The 19,969-nt window shown below is 38.5% G+C and overlaps 1 protein-coding gene across 2 annotated transcripts; it reads left to right on the top strand.

Annotated features, from left to right (window-relative positions):
- Window positions 1-648: 648 nt before the first annotated feature.
- Window positions 649-9,945, top strand: rnf168 (ring finger protein 168). Of its 2 annotated transcripts, none has more exons than XM_065281674.1 (7): window positions 649-727; window positions 1,325-1,733; window positions 3,425-3,495; window positions 4,538-4,708; window positions 7,457-7,551; window positions 8,697-8,769; window positions 8,909-9,945. In XM_065281674.1, exons 2-7 carry the CDS (start codon window positions 1,400-1,402, stop codon window positions 9,590-9,592), a joined length of 1,428 nt encoding a protein of 475 aa, XP_065137746.1. In that variant the 5' UTR covers window positions 649-727; window positions 1,325-1,399; the 3' UTR covers window positions 9,593-9,945. The 2 variants fall into 2 exon arrangements, with proteins under 2 accessions (XP_065137746.1, XP_065137747.1); XM_065281675.2 differs by lacking the exon at window positions 649-727 and adding an exon at window positions 1,067-1,241.
- Window positions 9,946-19,969: the final 10,024 nt, after the last annotated feature.

The following is a 19,969-nucleotide window of genomic DNA, read 5'->3' as shown; positions in this document are numbered from 1 at the left end:
TATGCCTCCAATATCTGAGCAATTTTTTTAGTGAGATAATTAATCAGAAGAAATTTTGATTTTTTTAGTAATAATTTAGCCAGTTTATTTTAAAAGTATAGTTTAAGAAATTGAGATCAATAAAATGTAGACCTCTTTTACTATAAGAGTTTATTATAACCGATTTTTTTATATAATGGCATTTGTTTTAAAAAACAAACAAAACATTTGGTTAGAACTCTATCAAACAATTTGCCTATATGCCAGTTTCCCCTTTGTTTTGCTTCCATCTATCTCTGTGACGACGTATGCGCTAAAAGGTATGGTGTATAAATTAGGATTGTGGTTTTCTTTACTGTTCTGTTATTTACTTCAATGTTCTGTTATTATCTTCAACTGTGTTCCTAAGCATCTAACTATAATAAAAAATATAGGATTGGGTCTTAAAATACATAAATACACATTTGTTTGCATCAATTCATTTTTTAAGTCGTATAAGTGTAAACACTGCAATTACTAGCCCTGGTCACCCCGATATATATTATAACCTAAAATCTATTAAGAAGAACCTACCTTTTGTGGCAATATTGTGGCTTTTATTTTGAAAGTCTTTTGTACCAGTGGGCTCAGTGGCTTCACATCCCATATTAGGACTCTTATTTTGAAAATCTTTCGTGTCATTGGTGTTTATGGCTTCACGTGCAAGAGTAACAAGGCGCTAAAATACTGGGATTTTGTGGCCTAATAGGTAACTTAGATGTGAATTTAAACAGTTGTTTTTGTGTTTCTACGCTCAAATTAATTAATAGTTTAACAGTTGAGACGATCTATTTCAAACGATAACTTCAGTTTTAAGTGATCGATCTCTATGTTTAAGTTGATTATATATATATGATGAGATGTGCTGTTTAGCATAACAACTTAACTTTAGACATAAAATCCGCTGTAGTTCATTTGCGCATTTGTGTCAATTTTTTTTTTCAATTTTAGAAATTATAATCCATTCTGCACTGGTTGTGGTAAAATATTTGAAAGCTTATAGGCTGCTGTCATGTACGTTTTGTAATTGAACTGATAAACAAGTATACACAATAAAAAAATTCATTTTTCTTTTCCAGTTTACTGAGTATGTTTTAATATAGCACGAATGATTAGTTATTTGAGGTTTACAGCACTACTCATGATGACTATTAGTAATCTACAGATTTGTTGAAAAAACTTGAGTGTGTGATGTTTACATCAGATCGTCAAATACAGGAGTTGTGAGTTTTTCTTTAAAGTTTTTCAGCGTTATAAATTAACCACTGTGTGTTTTTAAATATTTTGTTATTGTCATGTCTTTCAGATAATTGGCATTTGTGGCTTATAAATCAAAGACCAGAAACAACATCACTCATCATTTAGATAGAAAGGCTTCAGGATGCCCCCAGTGTCTGAAGTGGACATGGGTCCTGTTAAAGAAAGCTCTGATGGGCTGACACGGTCAGACTGCGTGTGTACCATTTGTCTGGACATATTTATGGAGCCTGTCACCTTACCTTGCACGCATACGTTTTGCAAACCCTGCTTTCTGGAGACCGTGGACAAGTCCAACATGTGCTGTCCTCTTTGTCGGAAACGAGTGTCCACTTGGGCACGACTCAATAGCCGGAACAAGACTTTGGTCAATATGGAGTTTTGGAGACGCATACAGAATGCTTTTCCAGAGGAATGTGAGCGGAGATTACAGGGAATCGAAGATGTTGATGTCGACAGTAAGTGTGACTGAATTTTGTGTCTCCAACATTTAAAAAGTGAACCACTTTATGGCAAAGTTGAACAGCAGTTGCTTTAAAGGTATAGTTCACCGAAAAATGTAAATTCTGTCATCATTTACTTACCCTCATGTTGTTACAAAACTGTATACATTTCTTTGTTCTGATGAATACAAAGGAAGATATTTTAAGAAATGTTTGTAACTAAACTGTTTGTGGACCCCATTCACTTCCGTAGTAGGAAAAAATAATGCAATGGAAGTAAATGGGGTCCACAAATGGTTTGGTTAGAAACATTTCTCAAAATATCTTCCCTTGTGTTCATCAGCACAAAGAAACACAAAGATTGAGTAAATTATGTCAGAATTTTCATTTTTGGGTGAACTATCCCTTTAAGATCATATGTTTTGGTTCATTCCAGGTTAAATCAACCAAATTTGAATTTTCCTGCTCAAATTTTTTATTTTGATGACTCTTTCTGGGGAATGTAATACTAAAATAATTAAGAAAACAAAGTTATTAAATGCAATTCAAGATTCTGGTTCTTAATGTAGCCTACTTGTTTTTTGGTGTAGTAAAAAACAAGTAAAAAACAAACTTTTTGGTGTAGTAAAATATATTAGATTAACCCTCATAATGTCTACATAGTAATATATTAACATTTATTGAGAACTAGATTTTCCTAAGTAAATTTTAAATACATACACAATTAATTCATGTACAAAATGAACTGTGTGGGAATAGTAAGTCGTATTATATATTTTCCTGTATTATTTAAATGCTTTATAGTCACTGCATAGTAAATTTTAATTAAAAAATTGAGTTCATTTAACTTAAGCGTATAAAATCCATTAAACTAAAACATTCAAGTGAAATGAACTTAAAATTATTTAAGTACATGTCATTCAGTACATGTTGTAGGGAATACACGTAATCCTTGTTTTATGTTTTTAAGCTTTTTCACAGAATAAGAACTTTAACTACTCAAACATTTGTTAATAAAATGTCATAAAGGTTTAAGCTCTTATATTATTGATGTTGTTTTGTTGTAAATTATAATTTTGTAAAGTCACCGTTCAGGTATTCAGTGGTTCCTTACATGAACCCTGTTCGGAACATTATATTGTATTTCTCTCCACAGTACTGACAATGCATGTCAAAAAATGCACCTTTGTGTGTGTTTATGTGGAGAATCAAGTTTATTTAACGACTGACTTAATTTTTACTAATAGTTTTTTTTTCAGTGTGCCTTCATTGCTTACATGCGCGAGTAGGCTACTGGTAAAAAATTTTGTGCTGTCTCAAAAACATTTGGACGTAATCTGGAGACCTGACAAGAATTGAAGTCCACAGATTCTAGTAATAGATCTACCAATGTCTGCATAAAAATTAAATAATGATTTTATTTATTGTTGTCTTTCACCCCATGAAATCTGCCTCCAAATTTTATATATATATATATATATATATATATATATATATATATATATATATATATATATATATATACTAATCAGTTTTGCAGTGACACCAGTGTGAGCACTAAACGTGAACTGGTATGAAAAGAGCACCGTGAACATTCTTCTTAATTTCTTCTTTTTTGTTGTTTCCCAACAAAAACATTACAGCTTACAGAATTATCATTTCTGTGTGAATTGTCATTTAATGCTATCTGTGTTTTCCTCTTCCAGTGGTGATTCCAAGGCCTCGGGTGTGTCAGCCAGGAGAAGTGAGAAGAGAGTATGAGGATCAGATCAGTAAGGTGAGGTCTTCATTAGGGATGCTCATATCAGTTAATTTTCCCGACCGACAACCGTAGCTTCTAAACCGAACATTAACCGTTAACTTATAAGATTTTAATATGAAATTGTCACTGAGTAAAAATACAGTTGACGGTTGTCTATGAACTAGTTAAAACAAAACATTTAATTTGAACGTGCAAACAGCAGCGACAGATTAACAACAGAACCAGGATTCATACATTATCAGATATTCACGCAACATTACCTTATTAAAAAGCACGCGATCGGTCCAGAGGATTAATATCCAAAGGGCAGATTGTCTCCGTTTCATCTACCACAGTGGTCATTTCTAAAGCAGGACGCTTTTCAGAAAGTTTTGCTTTTGCGTCGTCTTTCTCCGTTTGTGCAAAAAGAGAGATGTTTATGGTCAGGGTCAGAGGCCATCAGCAAACGTCTGTCCGGATGTGCGCGAGACGGACCACGTCATCCTGCGTGGACACGTGCGCGTCTCCGTTCAGCTTCCAAACACGCATACAAATGATTTCTCATACAAATGATTACTTTATCAGACCGTCAGAGCAGCAATCATTTGTGTCATTTACAGGACATTCACAAATTAAAGATAGAAAAGTGGCGAAATGTCTGTCGGCTCATGATGACATGCACAATGTATTAACAAATATTTTTTTATTTTAACTGATAATGTTAATCGGTCATAAATTCTTACCTTCGGTTAACGGTTAAACGGTCAATGTGAACATTCCTAGTCTTCATGATGGTCTAATGAGGTTTTTTAGATGCCCGTGCATAGAGTAACAAACACGCTTTACTGAATGTACACATCACAGTTTAAATCTCATGTTTACATTTACTGTATTAATGTATTGTCCCTGCATATTTTCTGTCACCCTTTGGTAAAATTTTTTTTTAAACTGAAGGCATTTAAAAAAAAGTGACTGCAGTTTTGTCCCCTTGTCATGCTGGGCGACATTAAAATGCGTCTGTGGAAATAGAATCGCAATTTTCCAGTTTTGTCATTACCTCATTTCCTGCAATAAACAGCTGGTGGAAGAGAAGCGAGCTTTGGAAGAGGCCGAGAGGAGAGCCAGTGAGGAGTACATCCAACGCCTCCTAGCCGAAGAGGAGGAGCCACTGGCGGAGGCAAAGAGAAGACTGGAGGAGCAGCAGCTAGAGAACGATGAGAGATTGGCCAGACTGCTCAGTCAAGAGCTGGTGAGGTCACACATCACACAGATGAGTTATACAAGGGTTGTCTGTCATTGATCATTGGACAGATATTCAAAGATTTGTCATGCAAATGTAGAATAATGATATACTGTAGGAATTAAAGTAATATTTAGCCGTAAATCTGTAGTGTTACATGTGAAAAACTAATGCAGATCTGCCAATCTGTACACATTTTGCGTAGCAGGTATGCATTTTTAACCTCAAAGTATGCTGGTACGATTTGTCCTGCAATGCCAAACTGAATTGTGGATCCGTTGCTCCCGGCAGAAGTTAAGAATTTTTCACCTTTTTAAGCACGAACGCGTACATCAGCCAATCTGGTGCGATCCAGCCAATTACGTTTATGCAAGACTGAGAATGTGTTGCAGCCACTGTGATTGGCTGTCGCCCACGCTTCAAACAAGCCTTCCATCAAGCTTTAACGCTTTCGCCTCATGTGAATGTACCGTAAACTACATAAAAACTTGGTGATGCCTCTCTAAACAAGCAAGAAAAATAAAGCGCAGTACTCTAAACAAGCAACAAAAAAAGAAAAATATGTCCAATCATAGCACAGGGTTCTTCCACCAAATATAAAGCGGGATAATTGATAAAAGTCGTATGGTCTATCAATTACAAGAGTCACAAAATCCCACGTGATCTCCTTCAACCAGCACTTTTTGACCTTTTTTTTAAACAGAGTCAAGACGTCTGACCACCTAAGGTAAACTGGTCGGGGTGGATGTGCAAAGTCGAAATACTGAATTAGCTTAATCCTATGAAGTCGATGGTCTCGCCCTTTCCTTTTTTAGAAAGTGGACTTGACTGCAAGATGCGCTAATGTTACTTATGATTTGTAAATGAGCATCAAAGTAACCATGATTTTACCATATACTGTACCATAGGCACCCATTTCACTGGTGGATTCTTACACTCAATAACGTGCAGTCATATCTGCGAGAGAGCATCCAGTTTACTTCACATAAAAACAGAAAGTTCTCTCCCAGTGAAGGTTATCCGCCTGACATCCGACTCTTGATAATTGTCAAGAAAATAAAATGTCATATACAAACCACCTCAAATTAAGTGTTATAGATGGAGAATATCTTGTGTCTCAAGCATCCATGTGATCGGTGCCTGTGCTGTACTGTGTAGTGTGCTGCAGTAAAAATAAACAAATAAATTAAAGACAAACATACAGTAAATAGTAGTACTGTCATAGTTATGGTTGAATTTTGAGCAGTGTTAACTCTAAAATACTAACTCAAAATGTTTAATTCATTCATAATTTACATAACAGATTGTCCAAACCTTTGAGTTTCTTTATTGTGTGGAACATAAAAGTAGTTATTTTAAAGAGTGTTGGTAACCAAACAGGTGTCTGCTTTCCATTGTATTTTTTCCTAGTCAGGGAAAACCAGCAGCAATTTTTTTTTTTTATATTTAGTTTTGGTTTCCCAAAAAATAAGGACAATATGAGGGTGAGTAAAAGACGACAGAATATCATTTGTGGGTGAACTATCACCAACTATTTAACAGAAATATCACTACTTAACAGTGTTTGTGCAGACATGCTTTTTTTTAGAGATTATGGCAAGATGATACCTCGAAAGTTACCAAGAGCTGTGTGCATGGATGGATGTGTTAAATTATATGTTAAAAACCTGTGTTCTGTCCTTTCTGCTGATGCTACTAAAAAAAATCACAAGTTTGGCAGGTCTGTACAGTATATATATAATCAGGGGTGCAAACTGATGAGTAATCATGCTTTAAGAACTGCATGTGCATGCAATAATTTGCTGGTTTTGCAATTGCGTTATGTTATACAGTATTGGTTTTGTTTGTACAGTGAAATGCAAAGATAATGTTTTAAACTGTGGTTAAAGTAACATTTGATTCAGCTATATAAAATATCCCCAATTTCGATGCTTCTCTATGCTTATAAAAGTCATAGAATATAGGTGTTCTTTACTTTACAAATTAAACAGAGAAATAACGCTGACAGTGTATGCTCTTAAATGCAGTTTCCTGGACAGGGTTTAGGTTAATCCAGGACTAGGCAGGATAAGCCCTGTCCAGGAAACTGCCCCTTAGTGCGAGTTTTGTGTCTCAAGATGGACACCAGTAGTGTTTATTTATCAATTATGCTTTTAAAAATGACTTAAATATCCCAATTTAACTAAGACCCAGCCCTGTTTTAAGATAATCCCTGTCCGGTAAACCACCCCTTAATGTCATAAAACTTTATTTACACCTGTGTCATTATGGTGTAAATAAACAGAATACAGATACACTCACCATAACGTTTTCTATAAAACCTGATTAAAACATAAACATCAAAAGTCACAATTCATTTACTTGCATATATCCTAAAAAAAATAATCTTTACGCTGTAAACCGGTTGAATTTAGATCATGATTTTGAATGGAAGCCTATGACGCCCTCTACCGGTTGGGAATACAGAGATGGCCACGTATCATGTGTGACAAGTATTCAAAGAGTATCAATAGATTTTTGTAACGTGTTTCAGAAAGATGCTCGCGGAGACAGAGACGTCTGAAAGTGTATCCTGTTTATTTCTTTGACAAAAGCAAAAAGTTTTGATGTTATTATAAATGTACACAAAGTATGGAGTATTTTAAGTTGATTCCACTTTGATGAGAAAAAACATCAGTCAGACTGCATGTTTGACAACCCAAAGGTGTTAAATCAAGTTAAATCAATGCTGTTTTGTTGTTGTGGTTGTCTGTTCAGAATTCAGGACCAATCTCTGAATCATCTTGGAACATTAAGCCCGTTGATGCTACGCCATTGAAGAAAAAGAAAACACCAGGAGGTGATATTGAGAAGTATGTGTCTTTTGTTTTTAATCTGCACCCTACTATGTTAGTTTTGCCATATATGATATTGTATTGTGTTGAGCAGCTGTATTTTTACAAGTTGTGCTAAATTGCAAATTAAAAATGAAGTCAGTTTTTAACAAACAAAATTTACATGCATTTACATTAATTTACATGAAAAATATGCATTTAGAGACTTCGCTCTTGCGGTACTTACGGGCTGTTTACACTTGGCATTATCATGCGTATTTGTCGATTGGATCACAAGTGGACGACGTTAATGTCAGGTGTAAATGGTATTCAAAACGTTTTGAGCTCGTCCACTTTCGACCACTTTCAACCACATTCAGAGGTAGTCGAAAACACTTTCGATCGGATTGCTTTTGTAGTGTAAACGCACATGTGGTTGAATGTGTTCGAACAGCCACACGCGACCCCCTACTCTCTGCCCATTTATCTAATTTGAGGTACTAAACACAAGTTTTACGTCTTTTCTGACTTCTGGGGCGAACACACTGTGAACAGCGCTATTTTTAGCCTTTCATTGATAAATCTAAAGCTCCTGATCTCCGCAGTTTCATTTTGCAAGCGTGTAAAAATCCTATTTCATCAATTGCACTGAAAATTCTGAGAAAGCTCTTACATACACATGTACAAAACACTGTGCAGCATTTTGTTTACATACAACGCAAGCAGCGGACTCCGACATAATATTAGTTCGCGTCCATATAAACTTGTCATTACTCCCGCTCACGTTTAAGTGACAGCTGAGAGACTCGCCCACCGTCTCGACAGACCACCCCCTCACAGTATTCAGGACAGAAGCGGTCGAAAGTGGACAAAAGAGATGGATTTTAATACCAGGTGTAAACGTGATGTGTCTCTCAAGTCCACTTGTGATCTGATCGACGAAAACACATCTTAATACCAAGTGTAAACAGCCCCTAAGATCGAAAACACTTTCTACCAGATTGCTTTTGTGGTGTTAATGCACATGTGGTCAAATATGTTCAATCAGCCACAAAATAATGCACAAACGTTTGACTTTGTGTGTGCCACATCTTACTGACATTTTTTGACATCCCTTGAATGAAAAGTAGATTATTATACATTTTTGTATAGAGTATAAGTAACAGTTTGCTCCTGTACCTCAGGTTTCTACGCCCAGTGCCTCATAAACAGCCAAACAGTGACAGCAGCCCAGACTCCTCCATTATGGCTAATAAGGTGATCATGCTTTTAAATGCAGTTACATATAAATACAATAATAAGTAATATAGATATCACATCTAAACTGTATCAAACACTGTGTCACAAATGAAAATAAATAGTTTGTAACAGTCTCATGATTAATCTTGCATTTAAGGAAAACATTCTGAACCATCCAAAAACCCTCCTGTCCCAATCTGAGAAGAACATGGCTGACCAGAACATACCTGTGCTGGACTACTATGGCAAACCTTCAACCTCAAACTCTAACTCAGACTGCTTAGAACAGACGTACAGCAGTCCAAACAACACTACATCCAAACGAAAGAGTTCAGAGATAGAGGTGGAAACTGAAGAAGATCTACTCAAAAAAAGACCTTGCTGTGAACAGCCACTGGTGGAAAGCCCTGTCCTATCAGAGATGGTATGGTACGAGGAGGCTCTGCGGAGTCGCTGGCAGCAAGAGGAGGAGGATCGACGGCTGGCGTTGCGACTTCAGAAAGAGTTGAACCGTGATAACAGCGTGGACCGCAGAAAGGGTTCGGCCGATAGCTATCAGCTTAGGCAGAAAAACAGCATGGCTTCTCCGAGCTCAAACCCGGATGAGGAAAGTACGAGAAGGAACAGTGCAACAAACACAAGGAGCTCCACAGGACGGAGGGAAGACAAGGAGAAAGCTGATAAGAAACTGTCTGGAACAAGCGCTCATCAAGTAGGGACAAGTTCTGGGAAATGTACCGTGTCTTCTCCTCCAGCAACAACAACTGTTCAGTCCACTCCTCTTAAGAAAGGGACCAAGCAGACCACCCTTACTGAAATGTTTACCAACATGAGCAGCTAAAGCTGTCCTCTCTAGCCTTAGACTGTTTTCTTTTATACTCCAAGGACTACAAATCACAACCCAAAAAATGTTGTAATGGGCACGGCTGCTAATAAAGAATGTTGTGTAATCTTTAGCATTTTCAACTTCTGTCTGTATCTGGTGTTATCCTCCTTTAGTGCCTTTCCATGCTGTTATTTTTTTAGGGGGGGGGGGGGGTCATACTATAAAGTCAAAATGCAATAGTTTTATTTCTAAGAAAAGTTGAGTAGTAAAGAGTATGTAATAGTTTAAATGCTGTCAAATAAAATAGTTTTACACATTTTATTTGTAAGCGTTTGTGGGTGTTTCTCACATAATTTCAATAAACGGAATAATCAGTTTATGGAAAATTAAGTGTTCATGGTGTGTGGTTATTTGACAAGTGTAAAACTAAATCACTAAAGCAAAAGTTCAACTAGGATTTTTCCAGATAATGTTAACTACATTTTTGACGTTTTTGAAGAACATACACTTTTAGAAAGGATGTGTTAATTTTTAACACATCTTTGTGCGTTAAGCATTTAACACATTATGTGTAATTTTAACACACGTGTTGATTTTGTGTTAAAATAAAACACAAGTTGTGTTAAAAGTAACACAAAATGTGTTGTTCCAATAATAACAAAGAGATGGGTGGATTCTGGGGGAACCCATTTAGTGTTAAACATTTGATTCTTACCAAAATGTTTACGCGCTAAAAATAACCAAAGAGTTATTTTTCCTATTTAAAACTTGACTCTTCTGTAGTTACGTTGTGTACGAAGACCGACAGAAAATTAAAAGCTGCGATTTTCTAGGCAGATATTAATACACTGCAAAAAATGACTTTCTTACTTAGAATTTTCGTCTTGTTTTCAGTAGAAATATCTAAAAATTCTTAAATCAAGATAAGACAAAAAATATACGATTTAAGTGAATTTGTGCTTAAAACAAGTAAAAATATCTTCCAATGGGGTGAGAAAATTTTACTTGAATTAAGAAATCTTATTTCACAATTTTTTTTCTCACCCCATTGGCAGATAATTTTGCTTGTTTCAAGGACAATTTCACTTAAATTGTATATTATTTGTCTTAAAACTAGACTTATTTACTAAGGTCATTTTGCTCATCAAGAAAAAGCATCTTAATTTAAGAATTTTTAGATATTTCTACTGAAAACAAGACAAAAATACTAAGTGAGAAAGTCATTTTTTGCAGTGTAACTATGCTCCCATTCTGGCGTAATAATCAAGGACTTTGCTGATGTAACATGGATGCGATGATATTACGCAGTGCCCGAAAATAGTCCCCTTGGTTATTTTCAATGACAGGGGACTATTTTTGGGCAGTACGTAATATCACTACACCTGCTGCAGCCATGTTACAGCAGCAAAGTCCTTGATTATTACACCAGAATGAGAGCATAGTTCATAGCCATATCTGCCTAGAAAATCACAACTTTTAATTTTCTGTCGGTCTTGGTGCACGATATAAGTACAGAAGAGTCAAGTTTTAAATAGGAAAAATCTTGTAACTCTTTGGTTATTTTTTAGCACAATGCTAATGGTCTAATCAGATTCAATGGATTATGCTAAGCTATGCTAAAATTGGAGATCACTTGAATGGTTTCCAAAACGGTAAGAATCAAATGTTTAACTCTAGGTGAGCTGGAAAATAAGCATATTTTCAAAAAAGTGGAGTGTCCCTTTAAAAAGATAGAGATTTAAATATACCAATGCAGCAGAGCAAGCCATTACACACAGGTCTGTACATAAGCAGCAGCAGCACCGTGGTTGAGATTTTTATATACAGTAGTTTTTTAAAAGTTAAGGAACACACACACAAATACAAAACATGGTTAGGCACAGCTTTAAAAAATTATTCAACTCACAGGAGAAAACAAGACAATTTTAGTTCATTTTAATTCATTTTGGTAGAAGAACTTCCAGGACTGCTCCAAAATAATAATTGTAAATTATTTGTGTAGAATTCAAGTTTGTATAGCTTTTGAGATACACTTACAGTATGCATGTGTGTTTTCAGTGAAAGTGTTTTGGGCACTTTGGAAAAGGTAATTTGGGTTTAACCATAAGTATAATCCTTGAATAACTCTTTTCTTTTGCCTATTTGAAGGCAGTATTGCATAGAACAAAAAAATCAACTGATCATCACAGATAAAAGTACAGGTTGGTCATCGGTGGTGTTAGGATATCAGTGTTTTATTAATCAAAATCAATGTCTTTATATCTCCTCATTGGTGTCAAATTACATCTTCCAATGATCTGATTTTTTTTGTAAGCTTAGAATTTCTTCTCTTTAGGGGAGACCGGGGCTGGTTGTCTCAGGGGTTAGTTGTCACACTGCTTATTCCAGACATACTACATAGCGCTGTGGTACAATTTTTATATCAATTTGTTAGCCTTTAATAGCTTACTCATTTGCACTTGTAATTTTGCAAAGCAGACACAAAACATTGAGGTGGGGAGAATTTTTTTTATTTTTATGGGTCAGAGTAAATTTTCATGTTGGTGTTGTTTTTGTGTTGAGATCTTGTAGGATATTAGTCATTCAAAAACAAAACACTCATTAAAAAGCCAAAAGTAGTAGCTTTATTTTGAGTCATCTTTTAGCTATCAAGTTAAATCCGTGTGGCAGCTAGCTTAGCATGTTTGTCAAGAAGTCAGTTGGGGATTTGTCTCAGCTTGCGGGGTTGGTTGTCACATGTGAGTATTGGACATGTAGACCTTTAAAGACTGTTGGTCTGTTTGTTTGTTTTTGTTTGCTGTTAAAATAAAATAAATAAAGCATTAAATAAAGAGGTTTTAACACTTCTCAATACAGTAGACAATTCAAGTAACTGATCACCCACTTTAATCCCATTGTTTAAACATAATGGGCATTGATGACACCTATCATAGGGGTGGTGTTCATATTAAAACTTATTTGCAGTTCCTAGCTTAAAAAGCTAAAAAGTTACACATTATCTTTTCAGATCCTAATTTATCATTGAAATCCTATTGAACCTCTATAGGGACAACCAACCCCATACCCTGTGACAACCAACCCCGTGATGGGGTTGGTTGTCAAATTGTGTCAGAGTGTCTTTGATGGTTAATTACTTCCAGTAACAATACATTTGAAAAGTAAAAAGTATACACATTTAAAGCCAAGACCCCAAGTTTTCATTTCATGTAGGAATTACTGCTGAAAGATTTTTTGAAGATGAGCAATTCATGCATGAGTAAAAATTGTGACAACCAACCCCGGTCTCCCCTACTTACATTGAACGGATAAGTCCAAGGCGGCTTCCATGTCGTTCGGCCATATTGATAAACTATAATAGCAGAGAGGGACAAAAAGCACTCTCAGGATGTCACACACGTTTATTCTTTGGTGGATTCTGCCTTTGGCAAAGTTTAGTATGAAAGTGTGATGTCATACCAGCAGCAACAACGCACATCATTAATCACCATCCAGATACCCCAACACCACCACCTCTGCCACTATTTGGCAACAGCCTTGACTTGATATTTACATGTTTACATCACTGCAATGCAGGCAACACTCTATCAAAGTCATTTATATTTACATGTTTACATTTCTGAAGTGTAGTCAACACTGTGTAAAAGTAATTTACAGTATATTTACATACATTACTGCATTGCAAATGTTTAAAGTCACTTATACTGTATTTACATTTTTACATTCCTGCAGTGCAGGCAACACAGGGAGGGTGAGAAAGATCCTTCATGCAATTTCCACATTGGGAAAAGCACACTGGAGCTACTTTTCTATATGATAAGCATTCAATTTCTAGGCGAGAGGTCATTGTTCAGGGAGCAGCAAAACGCAAAGTTTATCATCCATATGCTCCTGAAGATCTTCACAGCAGTGGCGGCTTGTGACTTCTCTTCCGAGGGGCGCAAATTCAAAATAAGTGTTCAGAGTGTCATGTGTGTTGCTCGTGTTTTTAAAATATGTGTTTATTGCGTCATGTGAACCATGTGCATCATGTGTTATGTCAAAATAAGTGCCTGCAGCACATGCATCAAAACAGTTTATGATAAAAGAGACGCTCACGTTGTACAAAATACACGCAAGACACTCACTTAACAGTAAACTCTGATTACACTAGGGCTGTCACTTTTGAGAAAAATCAAATTCGAACGGATTTTGAATATCATGCAATGTATCCGAATATATTCGAATATCTGGGCACCCCAATCTCCAGTAAAAGAGAGTCTACACGAAACTTTTCACAGCCCATGAGGATATGATCAGGAGTTGTGGATTCATCTGCTTGTTGTTGCCCTTTTCTCTTTTTAGCGCCGCAGTCATATTTTCGTTCAACATGTTGAGGTGAGGATGATTTGTGTGTAACTGAGAACTATGTAACGTAGCACGTTCACATATTACCTCGATCAAAATGTGTTTTGAAACTTAAAAGAGAATATTCTCGGGGTCTATTGTTCAGGGCCCTGGGCTGCAGCCTACTGTATGTTGCCCATTAGGATAATGCGGCTTTGGGTACAACCTCCTTCCTCAGCAAGCGACGCCCTTTAAGGGTCAATTGCACGACCAGGTCATCACTTTTAAAATGACTGCAGATCCTTGTATGAGATGTGATGTTAAATCCATACTGTAATGGTTAACTATATAATGCTGAACTGTATATACTTAAGTTATAAATCGCTGTCAAATGTATCGTATGAAAGCATTTTGCTTATAGTACCCTGAGCTATGAAATGCGCTATCCTTAAGTAAAAACGAGAGTTTGTGCATAGAGTCTATTTGTTCAGTCGCTACTACTCACTTTCAAAACTTTCACTGGGACTGCACTGGCATACTTTCACAGCTTTATACATTCCTATACCCCATCCAGAAACTTCTAGAACCATTCAGAAATGTCTAAATCTTCTCTCTTTTCAGTTCAATTAAAAAAAAAAACAAATATTTGCATTTTCTCTCAACAGGTATTGTTTCGAAATAGTGAAAACTTGTATCTTGGTATGAGCACCTTTTGTACTATTGCCTCCCTATGACTCTTCGCCTTTGTAAGTTGCTTTGGATAAAAGCGTCTGCTAAATGTACTCCTCTAATAAGGGACAAATACCTGCCGATTGCGGTTATATACCGTTCTCCAAAGCTAAACAGAGACTTTTTTATGAATTTGCTAACTTTATACAGTAGGTGGCATCACCACACAGGCTGAAAGGCTCCTGATTGTTGGTGATTTTAACAGTCATGATTGTTGTGATTCAGACATGTTTGCCAAGGGGTTTATTAGTCTTATTGTTTCCTTCGGCTCAATGCAAATGGTCACGGAGTCCACATATCTACACAGTCATACACTTGATTTCATTCTGACACATGGGGTTACTACGATATTGAAATTGTTGATCGAAGTTTTTCATTTCATAAACCTGTGATGTCCACCTGTTTTATTGTAGACCTGGGCCGGATTCACAAAACATTCTTAAGAAAAAAAATGTAATTGTTTTAAATGTGACATTTATTGTGTTGTCAGAAATGGCATTTTAAACACTGACAAAAATTAGTTTAATGAGGAATTTCATACTCTTAAAATGAAATTTAGTGGCTTGCTTCAGTAATATGTCATGAAACACAAATAAGTATTATAGGGGTAACCTCGAAGATTCGATGCTTCGATAGAAGCCTGATTCGACTACCATCTCACAGTCACAAACTGAGTATTTTTCACACAATTTACTTCCCTATACCGCTGTTTTCACTGGCCTAAAATGGGCTGTTGTCTTTCTTGTTCAATGAAGTCCCTCCTTTAGAAATTCATAATGAGTTCTGATTGTGTAGTTGGTTTACTGTGTTGTGACTCAACAGCAGCTTTGTTAGCTGGTGACTGGCTTTTTCCTGTGGGCGCAGGTTAGTAAAAAACGTTTATATTGAAGTCATATATCCATGAAGTTGAGAGCTGTAGTCCAAACTGGCCATTGCGTAGTCCATTCTGTTATGAAAATATATCGCTTGACATTGAACTTTGAGCTTTATAATTTTGAAGGCATAATTAATGCTCTTGTCACAGGATGACTAAGGGCGGAACCAAAATGGAGAGGAGAGGTTCCGCCCGGAGCAAATTTTGCAAACACCGGATTACTTCCTGGTTCTCCGTGGCAGCGCAAATCAAGCTGAATTCATTACAGGTGTGCAAATAAGGAAGCGATCACTGACTGGGCGGTCCCTATGATTACCGGGGACTTAAAAAGACGGGCTGATGAAACAGAAAGGGGTCGATTTCGGGCGAGCTACCTTCTGCCTGGGGCACCATGAAAAATACCAGCCACTGAAGAGTCCGCAGGCCCCGCTGATCCAGCGACCACCAGGAAGCGGGCGGAAAGAGTGCGGGGCTGGTCCGGGCGAAAGGACGGCGTGGATATTTCTAAGAAGGAGTTCAGGAAGTCGCTGTTGGAATTATTGTCATTGTGTGTTCTGCTTTGCAGTTCGGTCAGCGCGAGAGGCTGCTGAGGTTCATGGACGATTTGCTCTAGTGATATTGATGGAGAAGCATTGATTTGACTCACACTGGTAAGCGGAAGACTTTAAAGCTGTTGGAAGTAAGAGCGGGAGAAGAGGAAGAGAGAGAGAGACACAGGCTGAGTACATTTTATATTGAAGGCTCTATGAGAAGTAAGCCGGTTGTGCGTGCAGTATTGTTGTGTGTCTGCTGTTTTTAACAGCCGACCGACCGTGAGTAGACCAAGGAAAACGCTGGAAGTGGATTTACGGCGTGGTGAAGAGTACAGTATCCACCTACGGAGACAAACAAAGGAAATAGATCGTCAGTATTGTGAGTACTCTGTGTATAATCTCTTGCACTGTCGGAACCGCTGTTCCAACGTATATTCCGAGCCGGAGTCTAGGGTTTCGGAGAAGATTAAAGGACCACTGCAGCGATGTTTGTATTGCCAGCCATCTATTTACTATTCATCGGCCAAAAGGCCGCCGACGGAGAGGGGCTGTGAACCTATTTTTATTCACGTAGAAGAGTGAAGAGGGCCGTGGGTGAGTTTGAGACCTTGCTGTGAGATTTACACTTAAATGATTGCTGTGATGCTGTGTGGTGTTTCTAGCAGCCCTTTCCATTGAGCTGGCCGTGAGACAACAAGAGGCCGTGAGGCTGGCAGCCTATTTATTGTTTATGCTGTGCGTGTGGCCCTTGCATTGGGGATTCGGTGGAGTGCTGGTTCTGTCTTTGTATGCGGCCGCTCGTGAGTAGTGGGAGCCCCAGTATTGAGATTAACCCCTGTGTTACAGCTACGAGCCTACAGTGGGAGAGAGAAAGAACCAGAGCCTGTGACCGTGAGAAACTTACCTGTGTGCGGCCGCTCGTGAGTAGTGTGAGCCCCAGTATTGAGATTAACCCCTGTGTTACAGCTATAAGCCTACAGTGGGAGAGAGAAAGAACCAGAGCCTGTGACCGTGAGAAACTTACCTGTGTGCGGCCGCTCGTGAGTAGTGTGAGCCCAGCACTTCGAACAAATTGACTGTTTTTGTGTTCTTTCTGCCTCCAGGAGGAAGAGGAGGGCGCCACGGGATCAACAAACCAAGGCAGAAGAGTCTTATCTGTTGCCTTTCCCCCGAGAGTGTCTTGGTTCTCAGACACTTGGCCCCCTTGGTCCCCTCCCTCCTCCTCTACGTGTCACCGCCCACCTGGAGGGCAGAACAGAGACCTTTTAGTTTTAAACTTCCCCTTTCCCCATCCCCCTATCCTTTTTTAACTAATTTAAATAAAGATTACATTTTTATACTTACCTGTTCTTGTGTTGTTTGGTCATTGGGTTGGCTTTGGGACCTCCTCGAGGTGTAAACTAGGAAGGGGCGTGGCTTAACTACAGTAACGGCCAGCCCCGACCTGTGACACTCTAACAGCAACATTACACACCCACTAAAGTTTGAAAAATGGTATCACGAAAAACGGACGCTTTAATATGCAGCCTATTCTGATAATGCTATTCAAATAATATGTGAAAAAGTAGCTTCAATAAATATTTTAAACGTGTATGAATAAATCCAACAACTCCCAGTCAGGGGCGCCACTAGCATCTAAAGTCTTTGTCTGCTGCAATTCAAAAATACAGACCTATTACGTTTGCTATTGTTTTTGACCACTATTATCAATAGCCCGAGACCTACCATGTCTGTAGCTATAAGATGATTTATTGTGCAAATGTAAATTGAATAGAAAAACAGTACAGCAATCAAATATTAAGAAAAAATGCAACAAATTAAACAAAGATTAAACACACATGATATGGTGTGTATATACCGTACCTTAACCCAAAAACCTTTAGCTTCATCCACTAGATAACTGTGACCTGCCTGTGAATACCCAGCTGAAGTATTTATTTTTGATTTACTGTTTTCTATATTAAAATATTCTACATAACTTAAAGAACATTCTGTGAAAATATAAACTTGATATCTTTAATATTGACTAAGTTCATGTCAGCAATTGAAATCATAGTGAAATTAATGCTTGAAATCAAACTGTAATGCTCTTTATCTCACATTAGATTTGAGACTTTAGTCTGGTTTTCTCGCATACAGGGGTGCCACTAGCAATTTAGGGCCCTGTGATAAAATATGAGGTTGGACCCCCTACCACACCCATTTTGCATTAAAAAAACAAGCCAACCTAGCTATCTAAAATCTTTGTCTGCAAATTGATAATACAGACCTACCATGTTTGCTATTGCTTTTGACTACTATAATCAGGGGCGTTGCACAAGATCTCGGGTCCTATGCATAGGCAGTCCTGATGGGCCCCCATGCCCCACCCCCATAATATATTCTAGACTTTTCAAGGGCCCTCTCTTCCTTTTGGGCCCTGGTAATTGTCACAGGGTGACCATGGTAGGGCGTAACCCAAAAGCGGCAGAGATTGGTTCCGCCTGAAGAGGGTTTCCGCCCGGACCCAAATTTTCACACACCTTTACTTCCTGGTCTCCCTGGCAACTCAAATTATGGATTCACGAGCAACAGGTGTGGCAATTTAATGTGGCAGCTCATGATTGGGAGAGGTGATGCAGATGGGCAAGATAAATAGACCTGTGAAACACAAAGTGAGGGCTGATTTTCGGGGTAAGCTTCGCTCCACCAAGGGCGGATTAAACATCCACTCCTCTGAAGGCGTCGTTGATTCGGGGATCGCTGAGGCGAGTGGAAAGAAGACGGCTGCAGGAGCCGAAAGGAAGGAGTGGAGGCCGTTTATACAAAGATCCCACAGAGTTGTTGCAGTGGAGTTTTGGTCGCGTTGTGTGGCTGTGTAGCTGGGCTGTGTATTGTGGCGGTGCAGTTGGAACGGTGCATTGGAGCAGTGAAGCGGATGTTTTGGACACGAAGACGGAGTGAGGAACAAAACAGTGGCTGGAAACCCAGACAGAGGATTGTTTGGTTTGGCTGAGTATGATTTAAAAACCTCTGTTGTATTTGGGAATACTGACTCACCGTTCTGTAGAGGTGTATGTGAAACAGTTGGATGACAGCGATTGGACTTCGTGTTACACGAGAGGAAACCAACCAGTGGGGGAGCCGAAGAGACGAAGAGAGGAAGTGTGATCACCCCTCGTGAGTAAAGAAAGTGTATAATGGCATGTGTATATCAAGAATACAAGATTTAACGTGTGTGTGAGTTTGTAGTAACTGAAGTAGCGGCCCCATCACGGAGTTGACTGGTGGGTGAGCCGGGAACACAACACCACCGGGATTATCGCACCAGCTATATTTCAACCTCTGGCCTCTTCACTATAGCGCCCCGCGGATTCTCCGACCGACTCTACAAAAGACCCTGGCCTGACCTTATTGTTCACCAAAGTGTGTCGTGGGTGAGTCTGGATTTGACAGAGTGAGTGTGTACACGTGATTGTATTGCAGTGAAGTGCTGTGTACCTGTTGTCAGGAGCCATTATAGGTCGGAGTTGGCCGTATTCGAACAAAGACGACGGCGTACGGCGGGTGAAGTGCCAGTCTATTATACGCTGTCTAGCAATCTGGTGTGGAGGCCGGTGGGACACTACGAAGTCTCAGGTCCGAACGACGTGTATCACGGTGGTGACGGTGGAAAAGGGTACAAGAAATCAAGACCGTACGTGCGCCCCTGTCCAGAGTCCAGAAGTTCCATGTACGGGAAGGAGAGGGCAGCGTTCGGCTCGGCAGTGATGTTTTATGTTAATTATAAGTTTATTTTAATTCTACTTTTACCTTGTGTGTCTGGTCATTGGGGTGGCTTTGGGAACCTCCTCGAGGTGGAAACTAGGAAGGGGCGTGACCCTTTAGCTATCTTGGGTCCGTTCCGACCTGTGACATAATCAGTACTGGTTTTACCCCCAGTCCGACACCCCT

Source organism: Paramisgurnus dabryanus, chromosome 8 (assembly GCF_030506205.2).
Source record: "Paramisgurnus dabryanus chromosome 8, PD_genome_1.1, whole genome shotgun sequence".
NCBI lineage: Eukaryota > Metazoa > Chordata > Actinopteri > Cypriniformes > Cobitidae > Paramisgurnus > Paramisgurnus dabryanus.
The sequence above is the reverse complement of the archived record's forward strand: the minus strand, read 5'-3'. Positions and strand labels throughout refer to the sequence as shown.

What these genes read in the sequence shown, in the direction of transcription:
- rnf168 (XM_065281674.1), top strand. Translation starts at nt 1,400, where the DNA reads ATGCCCCCAGTGTCTGAAGTGGACATGGGTCCTGTTAAAGAAAGCTCT. An exon ending in ATGAGGATCAGATCAGTAAG is followed by an intron (nt 3,496 to 4,537) that starts GTGAGGTCTTCA and finishes TGCAATAAACAG; the next exon opens with CTGGTGGAAGAGAAGCGAGC. An exon ending in GACTGCTCAGTCAAGAGCTG is followed by an intron (nt 4,709 to 7,456) that starts GTGAGGTCACAC and finishes TTGTCTGTTCAG; the next exon opens with AATTCAGGACCAATCTCTGA.